The sequence below is a fragment of the Spea bombifrons genome, chromosome 1 (genome assembly GCF_027358695.1).
Source record: "Spea bombifrons isolate aSpeBom1 chromosome 1, aSpeBom1.2.pri, whole genome shotgun sequence".
NCBI classification, from domain to species: Eukaryota; Metazoa; Chordata; class Amphibia; order Anura; family Pelobatidae; genus Spea; species Spea bombifrons.
In genome coordinates, this window is record NC_071087.1 from 14,179,274 (window position 1) to 14,204,518 (window position 25,245).

At 40.4% G+C, this 25,245-nt stretch overlaps 1 protein-coding gene across 2 annotated transcripts in view; it reads left to right on the forward strand.

The window, feature by feature from the left end:
* The window catches only part of EVC2 (EvC ciliary complex subunit 2), a 41,828-nt gene that overhangs the window by 8,739 nt on the left and 7,844 nt on the right, over window positions 1–25,245 (forward strand). The window contains exons 4-17 of one of the 2 annotated variants that reach the window (XM_053458268.1): window positions 3,316–3,369; window positions 5,812–6,007; window positions 7,581–7,690; window positions 8,002–8,061; window positions 8,550–8,672; window positions 9,167–9,318; window positions 11,508–11,832; window positions 13,607–13,846; window positions 14,867–15,042; window positions 17,686–17,845; window positions 18,855–19,315; window positions 19,849–20,053; window positions 21,750–21,863; window positions 23,245–23,472. In XM_053458268.1, the coding sequence (XP_053314243.1) occupies window positions 3,316–3,369; window positions 5,812–6,007; window positions 7,581–7,690; window positions 8,002–8,061; window positions 8,550–8,672; window positions 9,167–9,318; window positions 11,508–11,832; window positions 13,607–13,846; window positions 14,867–15,042; window positions 17,686–17,845; window positions 18,855–19,315; window positions 19,849–20,053; window positions 21,750–21,863; window positions 23,245–23,472 (2,604 nt within the window). The remainder of the gene's footprint in view (window positions 1–3,315; window positions 3,370–5,811; window positions 6,008–7,580; window positions 7,691–8,001; window positions 8,062–8,549; window positions 8,673–9,166; window positions 9,319–11,507; window positions 11,833–13,606; window positions 13,847–14,866; window positions 15,043–17,685; window positions 17,846–18,854; window positions 19,316–19,848; window positions 20,054–21,749; window positions 21,864–23,244; window positions 23,473–25,245) is intronic. The other variant, XM_053458269.1, reaches the window with a different exon arrangement.

The window sequence follows — 25,245 nt, forward strand, 5'->3', positions numbered from 1 at the left end:
ATGGCTGACAATGACTGCCTCCGGGTCTACAGATTTATTGAAACAAAATGAAATAAAACATGTTTTTTTTTTTTTTTTGCCAAAAACCGACCTACAACAATGTATACATCATTGTGATTTAATGATCAAGTAGAAAAATACTAGATGATGTCTAGGTGATGAAGAGAATCACTTTAATTTTGATCTTTCATTAAAACACATCGTAAAATTCAGATCCTATTACAATTATATTTTCTGGCCTGTCCATGTCCATCCTAATGGTGGCAGAGCCTAATGGCAGCTGGAGAACTGCCTGATGGTTTTGTGTATAGGGTCAGTGAGCAGTAATCTGCTACTTTTTATTTTGTCTTTTTTTTGCCTTTTGTGCTTAGAGAATTCAGTTGAAAAAAATAGTTTAGTTGAAATCCAGAGGAAGCTACGCTATTGCACCCCGGCTATTGTTAAACCACAAATTCTATTATCTCTAACAAGGCCCCGGTGACATCTTTATGGCACAGCATGTGTAAAACTGAAAAAAAGGAAAAAACATTCTGAGGCCTGTTTAGATAATCTCATTTCTATAGTAATATTCTCTCTTATCGTTACATTTACATACCAAAGCCACAAGGCTGGTATTGGTAAAGCTGATTGTAACATGTCAGATACTGAAAACCATTTCATAGATTCTTGTGGCAGTCCTGTTTGTTATATCTGTATAGAACAGAGGTTTAGCATACATACATATATGATACATTTGATTAGGGCTGCAACTAACGATTATTTTAATAATCGATTAGTTGGCCGATTATTTTTTCGATTAATCGATTAATCGGATAAAAAAAATGAATGTAAATTTTTCCATTTATTTAAAATAATTTACTAAACAAATGATGTTAAATACAAACAGCAGAATAAAAAAACTTTGATAATACATTTCTTGTCTTTATTTCCCAACCAGCCCCCCAATATATGCACATTTGAGCCCAGGCTTGCTACGCTGCCTCCCAGACATGCCATGCTGCCCCCCCACATATGCCACGCTGCCTACCACAGCACTCCACGCTGCCTCCCACATATACCACACCACGCTGCCTCCCACATATGCCACTCCACGCTGCCTCCCACATCTGCCACACCACGCTGCCTCCCACATCTGCCACACCACGCTGCCTCCCACATCTGCCACACCACGCTGCCTCCCACATCTGCCACTCCACGCTGCCTCCCACATATGCCACTCCACGCTGCCTCCCACATATGCCACTCCACGCTGCCTCCCACATCTGCCACTCCACGCTGCCTCCCACATCTGCCACTCCACTCTACCCCCCACATGCCACTGTGCTTGATACGCCTTATACCCCCTGAAACACCACTCCATCCTCCCCAGACATGCCACCCTGCCCTCCCCACATATGCCACGCCATGCTGCCTCCCACATCTGCCACTCCACAATGCCTCCCACATATGCCACGCTGCCTCCCACATCTGCCACTGTGCCTGATACGCCTTATATCCCCTGATACCCCACTCCATCCTCCCCAGACATGCCACCCTGCCTCCCAGACATGCCACTTCTCTACCCCCAGATATGCCACTCTACCCCCAGATATGCCTGATACACCACTCCGTCCTCCCCAGACATGCCACACTGCCCTCCCCACATATGCCTTATATACTGTATATGCCTTATACCCCCAGATATGTCACTTCACTGCCCCCAGGATTTAGATTCCCCTAAATTAACCCTAAACTCCCCATTAACCATAACTGCCCCTAAATTAACCCTTAACACCCCCTTAACCACAGCATCCCCTAAATTAACCCTAAAGACCCCATCAACCACAGCATCCCCTAAATTAACCCTAAACACACCATTAACCACAACTGCCTCAAATTAACCCCAAACACCCCATTAACCACAGCTGCTCCTAAATTAACCCTAAACACTCTATTAACATAACTGCCCCTAAATTAACCCTAAACACCCAATTAACCATAACTGCCCCTAAATTAACCCTAAACACCCCACTAACCATAACTGCCCCTAAATTAACCCCCACCTCCCCTAACTTTCAGTAGCCCAAATATATATATATATATATATATATTACATACATATATACACATATATATATATATATATATATATATATATATACACACACACACACACACACACACACACACACACACACTATATATATATATATATATATATATATATATATATATATATATATATATATATATACACACATATACTTACAGTTAGATGAGTGTCACAGCCATGTGGTTCTGGCCTGGAGAAGGAAGGGGCGGGGCCAGTTGTCACAGTGATTACAGGGAGGGGGAGTAAGTAGGAGCTGCTGCTGTGAGACGGTGAGTCAGACTAAACGGATTATATAATGAGGGGGATTTTTCAGAGCGTTTGCTCTGAAAAAACCCTCATTTTATAATCGATAATAATCGATTCAACTAATCGATAATGAAATTCGTTGCCAACGAATTTCATTATCGATTATTATCGATTTTATCGATTAGTTGTTGCAGCCCTACATTTGATACATATATGATATCTGAGTGGTCCCCCATTTCAAGTGCATGGAGGGGTTCTGTAGAATGTATGTGGCTTTGGCCGCACACATCACCTGTACTTGCCGCCAGCTTCCATGGGGTCTCATGAGCATGGCTGGGGATTCTCAAGGTTTGACCTTGAGTCTCAAGGCTTTTGCCCCAATTTCTGGGTCTCGGGGTACAGGGGCAGATTCTTAGGGTCACACAGTCTGGAGCTGACTGCGTCCTGTTCTACGCTGCTGTAATCATATACAAAGCTCCCAATTGGTGCTTTTGCTATCAGTATATTATGGTTGAAATCCCTGCTTGAGCGCGGGTGACCCAATTAAGTGCTGACAAATCAAGGTTTTCATGAGGACCGGTATTAGAGCCATTTGGTTAACACATTTGGGGAGTCACTACATAGATACGCTGTGAAAGGGTTAATATTTCAATATTCTCAGGGTCAGCTCATTTAGAAAGTTTCCAGATATTTCAAGAGAAACCCATGTTCATGCAAGAAAACAGTTCAGTGGAAGCGCTTTCCTGACAATCATTGGTTGCTTCACGCAGCCAAAATGGAGAGTGCTCCAGAGCTGCAGCTTCTCCTAAAAGCAGCTCTGTCTTTAGCTATTGAATGCTAAGTACTTAATGTAAGTATCTTAGTAAGTAGTAAGTACTATAATATCCATTCTTGTTGGTTGGAATGCATGGGGCTGTCTAAAGGCTTACAAACATATTTATTAAAATAAATTAAAACTTTCATTTTGCTTCCCATAGCGCCAAGATGCTACAGAGCCAGTGAATGGCGTCATATTCCAAAAGTGTGCGTCTGTAAGTATGATTGGCTCAAGTAAGCCAAAACTCATCCAGGGTCAACATTTCATGTTTAAGTTTCATCCCTGTTTTGTACTAAATTTATAGATTTTATAAACTTCTTACATTTTTATTTATTGAAATAATTGCAAAAAATGTTTCTTATAATACTTCGTCTTCAGTCCCATTTACTGTATTTACTTTATTTTCCTTATATTTTCCAATAATATATTTTTGACCTACCAATATGGCCGACAAAATCCCTTTTTGTTTTTTTCTACTACTTAGAATGGATCAGACTTCCATTTTGCTATAATTTTTTTTTTCATTTAATAAAACACTTAACCAACCGAAACAATTTCACAAGTTTATAAATGAAAACGTAATAGCGAATTTACCGTTGTAGCTCTCATGCTGGAGAAACCTTCTCCTCGATTTAGCAAACCCTGCGGTCTATTTCTAAGCCGTGACAATTTTGCTTACATTTCAGTGTTAATTTATCTTCTTCACTTGTTACTCTTGATGAATCTAAACACCTTGTACTGACGAAGTAATCATTATGCAAATCTGTTTGTTTCTGCCGGATCATTTTAGACTTTACGTTATAAACACGTTATTATTTCGCTGGAACGAGACGGCAGGAGACAGTCTCCCGTATTCTCTTTCAAGCTGCTTGCCCTCCGTCTCACAATACCTGCCTACAATACAACATCGCAAACATACGATGCCAGCTAATTGAAGTTCTACCTTTCCTTAAAGATGCTGTTCCACTTAGGCAACACATTGCATGTAGCCTCTACTAAAATAAACCTTATTTACGGTCTTCTCTCTCTCTCTGTTGAAGGTTTTAGTATATAAAAGCAACACAAAATCCTTTAAGAAGCCTTTTCAGTTTCCATAGCAATAACCTGCTTTTGTGTTTGCCAGACAATTAGGTGTTCCTGGCAAAAGAACAATTGAATGAGGCAAAATTTGACTTAATTAATAAATAGTTTTTTTTTGAAGGCCTTAGACATTCTAGGACTCTAGGACTTGGTTTTCTAATGCCGCATCTAGCTATAGAGGTGTCAAATCTTGCAGAGTAGGTGGAACAGCACCTTTAATTAGAACTGCGAGCTATACTTTCTTGTTTTTGATGCTGATATCTGTCAACTCTTGGGATTTGCCCAGAAGACCCATCCATCTATCGGCTGTCAGACAACATTGGGACAGGCAAGCACCTTTATCTACAACAAAGCTCCTTTCTCCACAAATGATGACTGCTTTGAGTTTCAGCCCGTTTTGGGCCAGCTTTCACTCTTTGTGCTGCCGCTTGAAAGAGAGTAATGGGAACAGATGTGACGTTTATTTCAGATTTATTTCTTGCAAATTGTAAAGAGGTTGGTCAGCGGGATCCAACATCTCGGTGAAATATGACTGGTCTTTTTTTTTTTTTTTTTTTTTTAAAGTAAATGTAAGAATTTATTATGGTTGTCTTATAAAAAATATTAACCTGCACTTCACCCTCAAGGTTACCCTTCATATACAAGAAAATATATTTAGCCGTGAATTGTCCTGTCGATAACATAGATTTTATAGTTTACTTATTAAGTTATTGCAATGGTCTAAAGGGCTGGTCTTACTACCATGCATTTTTCTGGGGCATTTAAATGAGGGGGGCTCTCGCCCGAGTCACATAACATGATGTCACAAGACCTGGAAAGTATATAAAAGCTGCTCTAAAAAGGGCTGTGCGCATGGTCAGTAGAAAGGTATAGTGTGTGTGTGTGTGTGTGTGTGATAATACCGAGCGGAATGCGCAAAGGGAAGCATATATACATACACAAACTATATGGACAAAAGTATTGGGACATCTGACCATTACACCGACATGGACTCCTATGTCATTGCATTCTAAATACATAGACATTAATATGAAGTTGGCCTCCCTTTCTAGCTATTCCACTCTTCTGGGAAGGCTTTCCACAAGTTCTTGGAGCGTTTTTGGGGAATTTTTGCCCATTCATCCAGTAGAGCATTTGTGAGGTCAGGCACTGATGTAGGACGAGAATGGTGTTCCTATGTATCAGCTTACATTTTAGAAACCTGCCTCCCCTCCTACTTGCATGTGTCCTGAACTGTCTCACTAGTAGTACGAGATCATGTAACATTGTGTTGCATTACGTTGTTGAGTACTTGCCACGCAGTGTGGGCTGCTCCAGTGTCATAGGGAACTCAAAAGGCATGTTGCTTCCAAGGTCATGCTGGTTTGGTTTATAGAAACTGGACCAGCCCTGTAGACGGTTTCCCCTCAGTCAGCCGCCCCTCACTAGTGGACCTCATACACAAAACAATGAAGAATACTAATCTAAAGACTCTCTGATTAAGAAGAAGACCAATTAATGACTGTGCATTAGAATGTAGCACCATATCATCATCATCAGAAGATATAATGTATTCTATTCTATTGGTTTGCTTCAGGTAGAAAACCAAGGAGACCTTCAGATCGCATCCATCACCCTGCTCACCCACAGCACAGATGTGTCATCTCCCCCAGCAAACATATCTAATCTCGTTCTCCAGGATAACACTACCGGCCTCGTTGTTAGAGATGTCACTTCTAACAGCGGCAACTCCTCTGATGGAACGCAGACGTACCACAAAGAATTTCTAAAAGGTGAAAAATCATTCCTTGATGCGTCGTGGAGGTTTTCCCGCCGCTGTGGTTCAGCGGCGGGTAATATGGTGATTGGAAGCTTGAAGGGCTTGTGGAGCTGTGTTTGTGCTCAGCTCTATGTATTTTCGCATAAGTCACACAAAATGTTTTCAGTACATGAATCTATTTCAGGGAATTCACAGAGCCAGCGATTTTGGAGAACGGCACAGCACTTCCCGTCTACACTTGTAATCACTGTAGTTTATTCTTCAATAGGACTATATTCACAGCCGCCGTGGCACTGTACAGGTCAAAGATTTGCCGGTAGCCGTCTACATCACATAAGAATATGTATTACTGTTAAAATGAGCCCAATGCTTTATGTAATGGTGTAACAGATTACATTTAGATTTCAGAAATCTAGCTTTTTTTTTACCATTTGTGCATAATATGGGAGCACTCAGCTACCTTTTGATGGAAAGTCATCTGCCAGCCTTTGAGTAAAATAGTACTTTAATTTGAAACCGGGGCAGTTGCCCCGAAAAGCTTTGCCCATAGTCACGCATTGAAGCATTAAGTCCAAACGCAGACCTATGGGGGAAATATGGTCCACTTACAGATCCGTTTGACGTGATTAGGGCATTAATTTTGGGGGTGGGCAATGAACAATATTAGGACAATTGTTTCTAATTCTGCAATTCGTTGTAAAAGTAAGGCATTCAGGTGAATAGGTGGAACCTTTAGAACCCGTAGGCAGATCTCTAATAACACGAGTGTGCCATTCATATACATAGACATCAGTCTTCACTGGGAAATCTTTTTCAGCCCCAACATGGACCATTTAGCATGTGTGTAGCCAAACTGTTTATTTAAAACCCTAACATGTTAATCTTACTTATGTTGCGAGGTATCTCCTTATTATCTCTCTTATTATTACATTAATGTCTGCAATAGATTCATCCAGGAACATTAGGCATAAGGATATAGTTAGAGTAGACCCCGAGAGACCTATTCACTAAAGAGAGAGTTGGCAGGAGAATTGTGGTTTTAACTCTCTCAGTTAACTTTTTATTATGAATGTCCAACAGTGGCAGGCTTTTTTAGGTAGAATGGCTGAGACTTGGAATACCTCTCACTGATTTAACTATACATGATACAGTACCAACCAAGATATTCCGACAGCAGAAGTTTATTGAGGATGGTCCTGCAGAATGTATAAGGGCTGAATTTCAACTCTTCTGACCAACTCACCCTTTAGTGAGTAGACCTCAAAGTCACAAGGGGCTTGGCTTTTCTTACAAGCCCATCTCAGGTTGTCTAGTAGGAGGCAGTGAAGACATCTGCCTCCGACAGCTTAGATTGTCCATCGCCTGTACCATTTGTCCATCTAATGCAGTTATGAGAGAGGCAGTAGACCATGGCCCTAAATCCTTACGTACCAGATATAAGAGTATGTGTGGCAAAACAAGCAGCTAGATCAGGGACTCCAGAGTATTATAATAATAACGACATAATATATAATATATAATATAAGTGTAGAATACAGAAAACTGATATAGGAAAAGGCTTCTTTCTGAATCTTGTTTTATTACAGCTGGAGACTTTTTCCTTGTAAACTACACCGCGTCGCTGAACATGAAGAATGTCAAAGACGGCCTGAAACTTTCATTACCCGCTCACCTAACGTTCCTGAACTCATCGCAGGTAAAGCTTGCTAGCGGCGCTCGTATTTTGGCTCACACACTGACATTGTTATCCTCCAACGTGATCTAAAATGAATCCCGGCGAAAGCCTTCCTGTTATATGATCTCACAGGCGAAGCACGGTTTATCCTTTGCTGAGTTTCATACCCAACAGGACTACGTAGTTGAATATTAACCGCGAGCAGCAGATATAAGTTAATAATAAGCTTTTTATTCTCAGGTTGAGGTAGAAGTTAAAATTCTTGAACTCTGTGTTTAGATTGTGTTTGGTTTATTATTTCTGTTCTAATAACCTTTTCTCTTCCGAAATAGGTGCCGGCGTCTGTTAGCTATGTGGCTAACTTTATAATAACCGCAAAACAAAATGTAAAGGTAATCAATACGACAGATGTTCAAAATAAAGACTGAAGTGACTTTTTCTTTAAAATAAATGTTTTTACGTTCAGAAATTGTGATCTGTAGCTGGAACAGGCCAGGAGGTAGATGACCATGTTCTCCTTGTCTGTGAATGTGGAAATAAAAAGAAATTCTCTGGATAATAGGATAGCCGAAATAGAATATTTCCGTTTTCAACTTTTTGGAATTGGTTACATCTCTAGCTGTGAACAGATGACCTTTTTCAGCGCCTTTGAAAGCGTTCCTGGTGGGAAAGATGTATTTTAAATAAAATAATATGGAATTATGGTGCTTTGCCGTGATGATTCTGCTGAAACTATGAATGGTCTTCCTCGCGTTCTCCAGATCTCCTGTATGGGTGGCTATTATCATTTATTTCAATATATAGGTACCTGCCCCAGACTCATAACTCCAGCCCATATAAATGCATTTAGTATAATAACACAACGTTATTCTCCCCGTAGGTGTTACCGGATCATGGCATGCATGGAGTTGGGTTTGTGGTTGCGTTTGTAGCGTCGTTCCTTGTGACGTCCTGCGTTCTTCTTATACTTTACTATACAAAACGACTGAAATGGAAGTTTTTGGTGAGTAAATCGTCTAATCAGTCCTTTAAACGTGATCTGCTATTTTCCCCGGACCCAGAAAGATTAGTAAATTGAATTAGTTAAAGGAAATAATGACCGGATTCCAGCATCATTCCGATAGGGCCTTATATTGGCTACATTGGAAATTTATGGCCTTTTTTATGAATTTTAAGTCATGCCGATAGATCCCACCCATAACATGCCGGATGTATCTAATTTTATGCAATTAAAGCAGCGAAAAAGACCCATTCCTAGATAATTTATTTTGAAAATACTCGTATATATGGCAAATAATATGAGCCTCGCTAGGCTTGCTTTGTTTTTTTTCTGCGGGGTGCATTATAATTTCTGTTTCATGCTGACCCACCGAGTCATTTTTGCAGATTCAGGAAGAATTTCATTATAATGACAGATACCCAGCGGCTGCGCATCTTAAGCAAATATATCAACTACCCTTTATTTTCTACAATAATATTTTTATTCTGTAAATTCAGGGGAATTTCCAGAAAATTAATGGCGAGCAAAGATTGGACGAATCACAGATTAACGCGCGTGATAATGTCAACGAAGATTTCATAGCGATGGACATGATGATCGACTTCCTGGCTTTTGAAGAGCCTGAGAACATGCTCCAAGCTCTGGATGAGTGAGTATTCACGCTTCGCTCCTCTGTGGCCAACAACAAAAAAACCATTGATTTCGTAAATATAATTAGACCCCGTGGGGCATTTTTAGCCCCCTTTTATCGATGGTAGCTCATGAAATAAACAACGCGCTCCGTAAATTAATATTCAGAGACGTGAGAGAACACGTTCCAGACCACTGTTTTATTTTGCTTATTTTTTAATTTTAAACATTTTTAACACTTTAACGATAACGTATCCACACACCTCATATTAACAACAGAATGTCCCTTTCCGTTAACATCTTTCAAATTGCAACTAAAATGTACGAGGAAATGCCGTTGTGCAACGGGTATATTGGTTGGGGTAACACAATGGGTTATAAGCGACACAACGCTCGTATTTCTAGTGTCTCTGGGAATTAAAATAAAAGAATATTTATAAATCTATCACTAAGATTTCCAGCCGTTTGTAGGTGGCCATGTGAGATCATAGGGTGTTAAGCCTAAAGAATACCCCGTCAACCCTTTTCTCACCAGATTTTGACTCAATAAATTCTAAGCCACAGACATAAATGTCGTTGACAGGACTGCTCGAGAATGTCGGCAGCTATAGATGAAGCCCTTCAGATTATTGCTATATCATGGTATTATTAGTAAGGGTGATTGTAGGTGTTCCAGCATTTGGTTTTCTCAGTTTAATACGTTTACATAGACCGGGGTCAGAATGTCGGAAAGTTGTGGTGGGATTGGCAGCCTTTGTAGGAAGGGGTTAAGGAGAACAGACAGAACTTCAGAGCTAATATATATTCTGTGAATTAACCCCTTGTTTAACCAATATTACTAAAATGATTACACTCATTGCCTTTTAAGCGATATAATAGTGCTTTTTACACAACGTTTTACTTTTATTACAAAATAAAGGTTGGCTGTTCTACAATATATTTATATATATCTCTAAACAAAAATTATGTGTGTATGTAGTTAGGTAGGTAGATATGTATATGTATGTATGTATATATATATATATATAAATGTATTTATTAGTGATCTACTTTTAAATTCTGCTGTTTAGCACATTGTAAAACAATAAAAAAAGCCTAATATATATGTATATAATATATAATCGGAACACCCAGTTGTCTAGAATACTTTATAAACCCCTTCATGACTTTTCTGGCATCTCTCGATGTGTTCTCATTTTAATGTATCCAAATAAATAATATATTGCATTTTTTTAAAGGCTTTCTTTTAAAGCCCCATCCCAACATATAACCAGTCATTTGAAATGAATGAAATGTGACTGAGTAGGTTAAAATATAAACAAATATTATTTTATATATATATATTTTTTTATATAAGTTTCCTGCGTTTTTCATTCTACCAACTAACCTAAAACTAAACTGCCACAAAATATCCCGTGTTAAAATAAAAAGTAAAATCGTCTGTGCCAATGGGCTTTTTAAGTGCTCGGTTTTCTTAGAATTGACTAATTCCATTAGCGATCCACACACGGATGCGCATGTTTGCGGATCATTATTGGATTCATCTTTTTTTTTTTTGCTTAGCTGTTGCAATGTATATCATGGTGATTTATTAAACTGATGTGTGCCTGTCGTGTCGTGTTACCGTTAATGCGGTTTACAGCTGTTGTCGTGGGTGTAATGTGCTGAAGCTAATAAGCTGTCGCTCGGAAGATGTCTCTTCTATATAATTCTTTGTTTCCATGTCACAGAGAGTAGTGGATTTAGAGTTCTTGGCACAAAACGGTGATAGTTGTGGAATCACTAAAGAAATCAAAGGAATCTTCCTGCTGATTCCACCTGCCTTACACATCATACTAACATTCCAGCCTACCCTACTATCCTGTTAATCCAACTACCCTACTCATTACTTCCCATCAGCCGATTTTAGTATATTGGGCATAAAACGATAGTTAATGTTATTTTTCAGTCCACCAAATGCCATGTTGAATAATATAAATAAAGCCCTAACAAAGTCCGCTTAGATGTGAATTAGAAATCTGGTTGGCTTACCGTAGAACATCAGGAGTGATGGAGATGGACACAGGGTTAAAGTCTGGCTGAAGACCACACTTGGTCGCCCAACTATGTTCAACATACACCCGACGTAAAAAACCTAAAGATTATAACATGTGAATGCTTAACTTTTTTTTGTGCAAGTGACATTTAGATGTTCTGCTTTGTCTTCAGTGCAGAAATAGCGAACCTGACGCATGTAGATTCCTATTTGGAAGCCTGCCGCATGCGTATTTACAAAGATTCGACAGAGATACTCCTCAGGAACATGGCGTCTACCTCAACTCTTTCGTCTCAGGGGGAGAAACGGTTAAATAATGTTCTGAGTGAGCATTGGATGAACCTGGAGAACAGAATTCAGGAAGAGCGTCAGAGGAAGATGGTGGCTTTGACCGCCGAATGTAATCTGGACACCCGAAAACAAATGGACATGCAGTATCGCAAACAGAAGGCAGCAAGTGACGAGGCTGAAGACCTAATGAAGCACGTTGGAGAAAAGGTAACTTTTTTTGTGGGCTAAAATGATGTTTAATAGAAAATATGACCTTTAAACTGCTACAGAGCAGGAGCCCAACCATACCTTCTTACAGCCAGTAAATTAAACCATTTGAGTGTCGTCTTCTGAAGAACATTTTGGACTACTTGACCCGTTCCAACTCTTCCAAAAGAATTTTTTTTATGGCAACGCTAATGAAGTCCATTCCGCATACGTTCGTTAGTCAGAGTGTCTGGCTGCGTGATCAAGACTGAGTCATTCTGTTGTTTATCCCAGGCAGCATCGTAAGGAGGCAGGGTGTTTGTCTAGTAGATTATGCAAAAACAGAATGAAAAGAAAAACAGAGCAGTACTTAGACAACTCATTTTAAATCTGATGCTAGTCATAAAATTGGCGGGACTTCCCCTTTAATATCTGAACAAATAACTAACTCCGTGCACTCCAGCATTTTTGTCATACATATCATGGTAATATTTGGCGATGTAGCCTATGAATCCAATGATACTCACGTCATGTATGCTGTAGGGTGCAAGGCAAACCATATACTTGGAAAAGGCTACAATTCTGCTTTTAAATGGTATTTCATGAAAATTTTCTTTTTTTCCTTTTTTTTTCTTTTTTTCTTCTTTACACTGCTTCAAAACAATCCTTAACAAGTGTTATAAGATCAATAATTATTTTTCAAAGTTTACGAGTAACTCTTGACATTTACAGAAACCTTTCTAAAAATATCGTACCCTCTTTGTATTTAATAGAAACATTTGGCTTATAATGCATGGCACCTCCATAAGGCTTTTGCCTCCACCAATGGAATAGGTCACTCGTGGAGAATAAGTCTTCTTTTGTCACTTTGGAAGAAGAATACGCTGCTAACTGACCCTGAAGACGTTTTCATTCTTAAAGGTCTTCTTAAATACCACCAAGCACACAAAAACCTTCAATTAGCATATCCTAAAATAATATCGCTAATGCCAAATCTTTTTAAAGCACCATAAAAGAAGACAAAATATGCCTGGATTGGAGAATGCAAAAGAAGATTTGTAAAGCAGTGATAATTATTGAAAGACCCTTAAACCGTTTAGATATTAATGATGTGAAAATGTTAATGGAAAATATATTTTTCTTTGAGCATTAAATACGTTGCTGTATGTACCCAAAGCAGTATGGGCAAGCTTGGAAAGGTTACAAATAAGTGTCTGGGGGCCAAGGCACAAACGTAAAGCCATTAAAATAAACAATCTAAGGTTTTTCTTTTTGCAGTAACAATCTCTAAATAATACTATGGGGTTTATTCACTAAGGGAGACTAGTCATTAGCGTACCTGGGAACTCTTGGGGTTTAGCCCGGAGACTCAAAGCTGGAGCCATAGCTGGAGCCATAAAGTTCTCAGGTAGGGTCATGAGAGTTGCGGTTCCAACTCCCTCATTCGCTATTGATTATGAAGGGCCAGCACTAGCCTGGAGCGAAAGACTGAGCTGGCCCTGAGCTTCACCTACGTCAAAGGGTGACGAAATCTCACTGATTTAACTATACATTATACGGGGCCAGCCAAGCTCTTCCTGCAGCAGAAACTCAGTTGGGTCGGACTTTCATAATGTATAGTGAGGTCAAGGAGCTGAAATACAACTCTTCAAACACTCCTACTGACTCCCCCTTTAATGAATATACCCCTTCACTTATACCACCAGGTTCTATATGAGGCACACCAGTATATCTATACAGTAGAATCTTTTGTAATGGCGTGTCATATTTCCCACTTATGGTTGCCATTTCTTAGGTGCTCACAGATTACAGGCTCGCTCTAGACAAGCTGCACGGATTAGAACAAGCGGAGATGAAGAGACTTCTCCTGTGTAAACAAGAAGAAGAGTTTGCAAAGGCCTACAGACAGCTGAGCGTCTCCCACAGAAGCGAGCTGCATGGGGTCTTCTTCGGTCAGATGCAGGACTCTCTTTCCAAAGGGAAGATTAAATCCGATGTTCAAAGAGCGCTGATCGAAAACTATTTAAAAATCCAGGTAACGGCGCTCCAACGCCTGCATGGCTGCAGCATTATAAATTATAATATTGTGATTATCTCTACGTGTTCTATATGGCAATTAAGTTCGTTTTAATAATCGTATACATGCTTTTATGTTACTGTTTTTTAAAGTTATTATTTATTTTTTATCTTAAATGTGAAATAGTGGACAAGAAAAGGAACAAAAGTGACTAATTGTATGTGGGGTTTTTTAAAAATTTTAATTTGGAAATATAAAATATAATTTTTTCCCAGCTGGAGTCCCTTTAATCCTTTTTCACGTTTAGGTTAAAGCGTTAGTAAGCAGGATAAAACCATCTGCATTTAAGAGAATATATATGATATATTTTAGTCTGGTATGTGCCCAGAGGCCGAGCTGGCGATGACAAGGTGACCCTGGCACTTTAAGGCATGTTACATTTTTATACTCCGGAGTGGCAGATTGAGGGAGTATCGGGGCACTGTTGGCCAGCGGCCAGCGTGCCAGACGGTCAGTGTCTGTATCAAAGCAGGAGATACTCAATGCTCTGTTAATTCGTTAAGATGACAGCAGCTTCTCATTTTCCGTATTTAAAGGCTGGACCATGCCCAAGGCAACCCAAGGCTCTTGGGCTTGACTCGCCCGCGCAGATTGTCTTTTTTTGTTTCTTAATGGTAACTTCAGGCAGAGGTCGAAAGACCTTCCAAAAAGACTTCTGAGGTTGGACCAAGAGGTGGGTGAAGCTGTGGAGATAGCAGGGAGAAAGCAAAGGGAACCGAAGCTGTATTTGTATTCTGTAGACGGTAAATGATTGACGGTTCTGGTTCAATAATATGCAACAATGGAAGCACCGTTCCATTTATATACATATTTGACATTTTAGAAGTACGTATGAGCGACTTATCTTTAGGCAGAACGTCCCCTTTAGCTGCTACACCATGTTGGAGAGAGGTATATATCCCCTAAATAATGTTAACCGGGCCTTTTTTCTGTTGTAAATCTTTTTTTCATGTTTTTCATGTTTCTTAATGATTTCAGGAGGAAGAGGAAGATCTTTTTGATTTCATGCAAGCCTATAAAAAGTATCTCACGAGCAAAAGGCTTGCCGTTCGAAAGAATTTGCTCTACAACGTCCAGCTATGTGACAGCAGATCCCGCTGCCTGTTAAACACGGCAGCAACGCAAATAGCCAGTCTTCTCAACAAGACGGAAAGGTAACCAAAAAATACAAAGGTCGTTTCCGATAAACTCCGCAAAGGATTACATGTTTGCGATCATTCCAATTGAGGAGACAGGGATCCGTTTGCACAGATGTTTGGAATTACGCATCAGGTTGACTACTTTAGCTGGTTGTTCTGTAACATGAGGTTGGTTTTCATCATCTGGGCGTTCAGTTCTCCAACTGAAGTGATTGCATCTCAAAAAGATGAAGGACGGGAGTCAATATTCTTGAGCATTATAATATTTGCTAGAAAGTAACTGGTGGATGGAGGATCCAATGCTTTCAAAGAGTAGCAAAAGAGATAAAGAAAAGTGTGGATGTGAAAGAGACAACAGCTAGCCTGAAGCATATAAATACTGATATTGGAGTGGTGCTGAAGGGCCCAGTATGTACTTACCACAAAACAAAAGACCAGTATGTACCTACCCAGCAAATACTATGTAAAAGCACCTATATAAGGCATGACTATTGGGGATTCCATCACATTATATGGCCATAAATACCCCAATCTTGGCAAATCCCATCTAATTCTAACATGGCTATATTACTGTGGATTAGAGCCCTGAGCCGGACTGTTTTCTTAATCCCGCTCCCGCTGAATTTCTGACTATTACCGTCCACTCCGGCAACGTGTGTGTTGCACTCCTGCACGCAACATACAGTATGTGTCCAATGCCGCCCACTCCCGCAACATATGTGTCCAATCCCACCCGTTCCCGCAAACCTCATTCATTCCCTCATTCACAGATACTAATCATTCACAGATACTCATTCATTCCCTCACTCGTTCATACAAACTCCACCACCCCCTTACCTGAACTGCAGGTTCTGCCGCAGGACTGCCTTCACGTTGCTCGCACACAGCGTCTTCTCTTGTCCCGCCCGAACGGAGCATAGTCATGTGACGTAAGTTCACGTGACACCGCTGGGTTCCTGGGTGGAACAAGAGGAGCAACGTGAAGGCAGCCCTGCGGGAGCGTGCGGGATTACTGGGACCCGCAGGTGAATTGCCTGACCGCCGTGCCGGCAAGTTTTTTGGCCTGATGCAGTCCTCTATTGTGGATCTGTACCAGTAAGACTGCATTGCCAGTTAATCTACTGAGACAACAATTTAAAGCCCTATTTAGACTCAATTAAAAGAATGATAGGCTATTCATATTGGAAAAACAGATCTCAATCCAGAACAAATACCAGCAGAGACCAGCAGGATCTTCTATTTTAGTTTTTGTTAGATAAAGCTTTTCAACATGATTTGGGAAGCCAGCTACAAAATAGCTTCTCCAGTTGAAGAAATTGCCATCTTGTGTGTGTGTGTGTGTGTGTGTGTGTGTATCTCATGATCTACCCACTCCCTCCCTACCACCCCCCTTCTCACGATCTACCCACTCCCTCCCTACCCCCCCTTCTCACGATCTACCCACTCCCTCCCTACCCCCCTTCTCACGATCTACCCACTCCCTCCCTACCCCCCCTTCTCACAATCTACCCACTCCCTCCCTACCCCCCCTTTGTAGGTCACTTACCGTCAACTCCTTGCCGCCAGTGAAGCGCCGGCACCCGAGACAAACGCCTCACGCTCCCAACACTGCACTCTGGGCAGCGCTGAGGCAGGCGGCAATGGCGACGGCAGCAGCGGGGAGCGGAGGCATCCTGGATTTCTGTCAGTCAGGTGGCCCAAGAGTTGCCGAGCGGTCGTTTTCAGCAGCCGCTCGGCACCCCTTGGGCCCCCCTGACTGGCAGAACTCCAGGGCCCGGTCGCAGTCGCGACCCCTGCGACCCCGGTAGTTCCGCCACTGCTGGGAACATATTTAAATTTTCATATACACACAAACAAAACAATTTTGTAACTTTAAGTAAATCAAATGTTCAGCGTTGCAATTTCATGACCGAGCATATGCACAGTGACACATTTTATCTTTTATCCATCAATGTAACAGATGGTTTTTACATTCAGATACGTTTTTTAGGCACAGCTTGGAAGATAGAGGTAAATGAATTAGTTTCTCATTCATTTGGTTTAAAGCTGTTAGGTGTCATTCATCTCTCAATGTGCATCAAGGCTTTATTTGAATTATTTTATTTAGCTTAATATAAATCCATCATCCAGAAGAATAGCGATGGATCACCTTTTGGCTGCTGCCTGTGGGGGATAATGGGACTTGTAGTTCCTCAACAGATGCTTTGCCACGGGTCACCTACAAAGGTTCTAGAACAAATACTAAACATCTTAAGTAATCTTTCAAAAAATTACAGCTGTGGGAATTATGATGGAAACTGGTGGGAATAAACAATTTAATCTTCTAGCTCTGCATAATCCTTTAGAACAAAAGCAGTTTTAAATTAAAAATCATATATTGAAAAGTGTAGCGAACCTTTTTCTTTGGGAAAAATAAATAAAAAGCAATTGCATGCCAAGTTACTCTCCCTCCTAAGCACAGCAGTGGTGTTTATGAATATATTGAATTACGTGTAGGATATATAGGATTTTATACGGAAAATATGTTTATTGGTTCTGTTGTGGATCAACTGTGACGCAGAATTTAACCTTTTTAATTGCTGATTTTCTTTCCCTTATTATATATTTTTACATATATATTTTAGTATTTATTTTTAATGTATTTTTTAATACTTTCAGGGCTGGACATATATCTGAGAGCCAAGCAGAGCTTCTGTTACAAAAAGCACAAACTGAAGTCCTGAAGGTGAAGCAAAAATTGGAAAATGCATTGAAAAACGAAAAACGAAAATTACACCAAAAACTTAGCGCCAAGAGGAAACGTCATGTCATACAAAAGGTAATTACGGGGATCTTTTACTCCAGTTTTGCATAAAATAAGGATGCAAGAATAGTGTGATCTGCTGGAGGATTTTGTTCTGTATTTGCAGTCGTTGATCAACTCTCTCCTCTTTTATCTCCTCTGAATATAAAGTAAGAGCCATCTGGAACCGGTGATAAAATGGAGCTTTATATTTCCATGTAACTCATTTATCCGACGTAACAAGGTCTTAATGAACAGCTAGTTTGGAGATTTAAAGGTCGTTGGATGTTACTATATCACTTTGATTTGTACCTGGGAAAAGTTGGTTACTTGCTCAAGAAAATACAGATTAAAAATTAAAATTATTTCCCATTCAGGTTCTTTTAAGTTTCAGCAGTGAGTAGGACTACTAAACCATTGTTGATGGCCAGATCCCTACTGGAAATCCTCTGCATAAGAGGATCTAGCATTGAGTTAATCGTGATACGCCTTTAAAATCCCAAATGGCTGATATTTAATTACATGTGAGAGATATAAAAAAAAAAAAAAACAAGGAATCCCAAACCGGATACTTGAGAGTTTGATACCTTTTTTAACGGGCCAACAGATTCCTAGACCGTCACATGGAGTTCATTAGGCTTTTATGATGTGATGTGCAAGCAGACTAAGGCGTGATGAGAAAAATATGCATAATAATAGAAGGTGTCTTCAACTTTCTTATATAAAAAAGTTTTTTAAAGCAGAATTTGTGACATTGGTCCTTAAGATCCCCAACAGTGTTGTTAGGGTCCCCTTAACATAAATAATAGGGGCAGTTTTTTGTTTGCAGAGATGTAAATTGCCCCAGAAATTGCCTGTCTATACCACCTTAACAATACAATATACAGTACATGTATGTTTCTATAATAACACAAAATTAACTAAACTTGCGACTGTCTGGTCCAGTCCAGTGTGTACTTTTTTTGTGTATTTTATTTTTAACATTGCGTGAATGACGGTTTCAAATTATTGATACATTCCATTATTTTTTCTATTGTCTGTTTAGCTAAAAGAACAAAAGAAGGAGCAGATGACAATACAGGAGGTGTCCAGAACCACCAGTGAAGTGAAGCATTATCTGGAGCACTGGAAAAAGCTTTTTAGTGATCAGTCCCTAGAGCTGGAAGAGATTTTTGAACAGCATGACAATGAGGCTATAGAAGAACTGAAATCTCTGGAAACCAACCTGGCTGAGAAAGCGATTGAAGATCTTCACCACATTCAGAATGCTGTAATTATGCAAGAAATGTCAAAGCTCAATGTGCCCAGACTGCATCTCCAACAAGTGCTTGAGGAACACAAGAGAGAGAGCGCTCTCCTGGCTCAGCAGCTGGACAAAGAAGAGTGCGACAAGGCAAATGATGCAAGAACATCTCTGGAGAGCACCAAGAGAAAGCTAGAAGACGAGTTCAAGCTCACAATGAAAGAACAAAGGAATCTGAGGCACTGGGAACATTTGCTCTTCAAGTATGTATCCATCTGGCTTGTTACTGTAATAAAATACTAAGCTGGAATCACTTTTATTTACCTTTTTATATTTATGTTCTAATAACCCGTACAGATATAGACCTAGCAGGCAACATCTTGAGCCATGTTGATTTTCAAATATAGCTTCATGCCACCACCTTCTCTGTATATGAACGTGTTCCTGGGAAGAGGCTGGGGCAGTGAGACCGTATGGTAGTCAACCTGTCCAGCATCTACTAAGGGGGGCTTGCAGAGAAAGCATTTTGCATCCTTATGTCAGAAACTCTGAAAGAGACTCATCTGAACTGGGGACTGTCTTTGAGGCGTATACCTATTTGTTATAAAAATTGATTTAAATCGCTGACTGCGTCACATTTGTGGTGCGATCACACCTTGTGATCTCATCTAAAGTCTTAAGAAACGATCATTCTCTGCATTTAACTGCTTAGTTAGAGAATCTCATTTTTATAAATGTGAAAAGGTCTCATGTTCTTTTAAACAGTTTTTTTTAACGTTTTAACCCTTGTGAACAGGAGGATCCTTCTGTTACCTCTTTGCCTCTCTAAAGAAGATATACACAGAATAAGACAAGAATTCCAATGTGGCTTCTCACAAATGGACATCACTTTGGCTCTACCAAAGATACAGGGTAGACGCTTGCTCCAGACATACTTGGCCGAATGGAGGCGCGAGCAGCTACAAAAACTGGACCAACGCTTGGTGGAAATGGAGAAGGAGGTAAACTCGCGCCATGTTTTGACCTAGAAGTCATGTTTTGCTGTCTGTGTTCCACATTAACATATATAAGCGTCACAATGTAAAGGAAAGGCATTCACAATCACTAGAATGTTTAAAAATGTAAGGATCAAGGGGTCTTTTCAACTTCCAGCCTGGGGGGGGTCAAACCCAGCTAAGTCACAAAGAAGTATGATCGCTCCATACACAGGCCCTCAGGAGAACCTATATTGCTGTTGGGTCCTATTTATTTCAGTCAGAACATCTTTGAAGGCTGATAGCCCCAAACCCATGTCTAATTCTTTTTGCATGAAGCATGTATTTTAGGGAGCAGCACAACTGATTTTGAATTCAATATTCCAATACAAAGATTTCAAAAAATATTAATAGAAGAGAAAATTGTCATCTCAAAACTACCATCCCTCCAATCCACACAACGTAGAAACCAAACATAAAAAAAATGCAAAAAAAAAATTATAATAAAATTCTAATTACTTTTGTGCCGTTGAAATACCAGCGGTAGCTTTTATTTTTAAAATTTGGATTTAATTTCTTTTTTCCTGTTATCGAAGTGCCCCAGACAGTGTACTTCTCCGCTTTCTCTGCCGTCACGCGTTACAATCTGCCGGCGTTCACAAAATCCTTAATCAGAAGAAAAATATTCAGCCTTTCGTTGATGATTCTCAGAAGATTGCCTTTTTTTGTAATTGAGTTTTGTGGTTTGTAAATGAGTTATAGGACAATGGTCAGCCTCTAGACCTTTTCCCCGGCAGATAAATAAAAGCGCCGGTGCTTTAAAGAAGCCACGGGCTACACTGTTTATTCTCATGTAAAGATATTCAAGAATCGGGAACAATTTGATTACATGGCAGTGATTTGAACAACAAGATTTATTGCGTTGCTTGTAATCCCTATATTACATCGGCAGACATGTCATTATTTGTTAATGACACTTCGCATTTACTTCTTTTTATGGAAAAGCTGTCAAGCTCTGTCTGTGCTTCCGGTGAAATTAAAATATCGTTCAATCATGTCCGTGCCGACTGGTTAGATCATGTTCCGCAGAGGGGTTTAGCAGCCGTAACCAAAGTAGACTTTCTATAATCTGTCTCTATAAGCCCTGCTCGCTCTAGTAGGACTATATGCTGTATCTGGTGTATGTACTCTATCATATAATATACAGAAGGGTAGACAAGTGGAACAGCCTCCAGGCTGAAGTGGTAAAGGCTTATGCAGTGAGGGAATTTGAGCATAAAGCTATCTCGAATCTAAGACAAGATCAAGAACTAATTAAGACTACTCGTCCAGTCCACCACTTAGGAGGTGCCCCCACTTAGATCTTGCGCCCTAGGCCAGCACCTTGCTGAAGATATCACATAAGCCTGTTCACTAAACAAGGTGTCGGTAGGAGAGGTGGGGTTCTCACTGATTTAACTATGCATTATACAGGGTCAGCCGAGCTCTAACCGCAGCAGAAGCTCATTGGTGTTGGACCTTCCTAATGTATGGAGAAGTCATTGAGTTGGAACCAAAACTGTCCTTCGAGCTGTCCCGTCAACTCACCCTTTAGTGAATATACCCCAGTGTTGGAAAATAATAATAAATAAAATAAATTACAATAAAATACTTATGCAGACTGAGATTCTCCTGCGACTCAGAATGATGTGTCGTATTTCTTTCATTTCTTTTTTATTTCCAGTCATATTCCAGGAAGAAAGATGCTCAGGAAAAAACCATAGAGGCGCTGAAGAAATCTGTAGAGGATAAAATTCTGATTTATGAAGCCCAAATTTCAGACGACAAGATTAAACAGGTAACGATAACGAGAAGCGACCGCTGGAGCCCTTTTCAGACTTATGCGGTTTCACGACGGTTTGCTTTTGATCTGAACTTAAGTCCGGGGCGAGGAAATACGTCTCCCGTCACCAAACGCCATCTATTTAATCACGCAGGGAGGACTTCTCCTTTGGGTGAAATAATGCCCGGTTTCCTTCCCCAGCTGACTCTAGCGGTCTGGGTGTTCAGAAAGAGATGGAAATATTAAAGGAAAAAGCTTTTACTAAGAAAATCTGTTAACCCTTTAGGTGCTTGATTCAGGAAATGTATTAATTTAACCCTTTCAGGTGTAGTGACAGTGGACTTATCAACATATCTGAATTTTAATTGTTGAGGCAATACCTTTTGGTAACTAAAAAGTTGAAACAATGTCAAACCAAACTCTGTTTTTCTAGGTAGTCCTGTATGTTTTTCCACGTGTGTTTCCCTGTGTTTGTCTGTAAATGGTGATATAGACTGACGGTCCCTCCGCTGTCCCTCGCCAACGACACCATTATTTATCCTCATTAACTGTGACTTTGAGATGTATTTGTAACGAGGCTCTTTACTGTATCTGCGGAAGCTATCATCGTCCCCTATACGCCTCTTATTGTTTGTTACACTGGCATTAAACGCAGCTTGTTCTAAAGGTCCTTTTAATTCTTCTCTACTTCTTGTTTCTTGTGTTTAGATTAACGGTAAATCCGTATTCACACTGCGTAAAGCTTTCCTATATAACCCACCGGGCTTCACGCTGAGAAGTGGATTGTCTGTGCCGTGTTTTATCCTCCACTTGTCCGCCTCTGGTTTCCATTTACATGCCCTGTTTTATTTATTTTTTTCTCAGAGTTTACCTTGTAACACTTCTTTACTTTTCTGGGATGGTTTAAAGGTCCCGAGAGTGGATTTTATTCCTGAGCAATCTCAGACCAGAATAGCTTTTTGTTATCTTATACTATTGCTTGGCCTCTAAATAATTCATGACGAGTTTTTCTCTGCACCATTAGATAAACGGCATTAAACCATCAGCTCCTCAAATAGAACTTTACTGTAAGTAGATAATGGATTCTGCATCAATTCTGGGCCCCCATTGCTAGCTCTGTTGAGGGGCACTCGGTGACCCTGCTCTGTGGCTTTACATGGTCTTCTGCTTCATAGCTGAGTTGCCGATGGTCCTACTTTCCAATAATATCGCTTACAGTTGCCCGTGGAATATCTTTTACTTTATATCTATGATCCAGTCTGTCTGTCTAAACATTACGTACCATGTTGGAGCTTTTAGTGAATTAAAGCCTAGTGTGAAAAGAGCTGCTGTGGTCCGTTGCTCCATGGAACGACTGTTTCAGGTGACCGTGTGAACATGTTTTCGTATTTCGCAGGCCCGAGCGGAGCTGCTTCTCCAAAGGGTTCATCGGTTAAAAGCCAGGGAGTATAAACTGGGGGAATATATAACTTCGATGCAGTCCCAAAGGACGAACAGCAAGTGGAAGGCCCTGGAAATCCACACGGCTCTCCTGCATCTACAGTCCTTGCTCTTGGAAGAGACGTGCCGGTCCCAGATTGGGGATAAATCGGAGTACGAACTCCTTCTGGAGGCTCAGAGTCGCGTGAGTACAGAAAACCTCTGAGATAACATAGATTATGTAGTAACAGCGCCTTGGGTTAGCTGGCAGACTCCTCGGTGTACAAATTGAAGACGTTTGTCCCTCTTTTCACCCTGTAGAAGGAAGAAGTAGGCTTAGGGAGTTATGCATAAAAACTGATCTTGGTGCAAAGTTTGAACGGTATTCTTATCACCATAGCAACCAATGAAATGATCCAAAATTCTTAATTGGTGTTGCCCACCGCTTTTGATATGTCGTCAAACCCATGTACATGGGAATTCCCCGTTAAAGACTTTGAGGCTATGTGTAAAAAAGCACTCCTGGTGGTAAAAGTGAAGTCATCAGCAGGAAACATTTCATTGGTTGCGATGACGATTGCACCACCCTTAAGACTTTGCACCAGAATTGCTTTTTTTTATGGAGAACTCCTGTTGTGATTGGGGTAAAGTAAGAACTTATTTTCTTACTAACGCCTAATGTGCTTTTAGCATGTCCCCATCACCACGCGTGATAAGAAAAGGGTTACACGATGTACTAAACTCCATCGTAAGCATTATTAGTTAGTTTATACGATGTATTATAAATCCATATTTGCACATTGGTGCAGTGAGACTATGAATCATGTGAGACGGTTGTTTTCACGCATGTTGCTGTAAGTAATTATATTATATTATAATTATTATTATTAATAAGTTAGAACATAGTGTAGTAATGCCAGGAGTGGGAAGGTTCTCAAAGGATTTGCTGTGTTAAAAAAGGTACAAAAAGTTAACTTGACTTTGCCCTTTGTGCAAGACGATTAATTGTTGTCCTTGAGGTTTTAACGTTCAAGAACGTCTTGTACACGGAATCTGAATAGCTTTCTGCAAAAATATATTATGTCAGAAACCAAGGATTTTCCTTCACTGTCCTCTCTCAGGTTGTCCTTCCCATGTCACTCATAGATAGGGCGACCACATCAGCCATGTTTTCATGTACCGCTAACCGGCATGAGTATAGCGCTGCCCCCTGCCGTAGGGATGTGGGAGTGACTGGCTCCTTTCTGTGATCTTATACATTACACATACTGTACGGCGTTACTGGTCACCTACTCCGAGAGGCTTTCCAGCGCCGAAAACCTCCAGCCTCAGTCTGTGTTCTGCGATCTCCTTTCAACTATTGAGCGCCAACCTGTGCTACCCACGGCAATCTTGTTCTCAAACCAGGATAATGTATTTTCTCATCTCTAATGGATCACCTCGAGGGCTCAATGGAAAATAAGCCGCAATACGTGTGTGTGTGTGTGTGTGTGTGTGTGTGTGTGTACATGTACACTACTGTTCAATGTTTTCATGAAAAGCAAGGTAATTTCTGGCTGTAACATAATTGCAAAAGAGGATTTCTAATGATCAATTAGCCTTTTTCAACTTAAACTTGGATTATTGAACACAACGTGCCATTGGGACACAGGAGTGATGGGAGTGATAAAGGGCCATTGGGACACAGGAGTGATGGGAGTGATAAAGGGCCATTGGGACACAGGATTGATGGGAGTGATAAAGGGCCATTGGGACACAGGACTGATGGGAGTGTTAAAGGGCCATTGGAACACAGGAGTGATGGGAGTGATAAAGGGCCATTGGGACACAGGACTGATGGGAGTGATAAAGGACCATTGGAACACAGGAGTGATGGGAGTGATAAAGGACCATTGGAACACAGGAATGATGGGAGTGATAAAGGGCCATTGGAACACGGGAATGATGGGAGTGATAAAGGGCCATTGGAACACAGGAA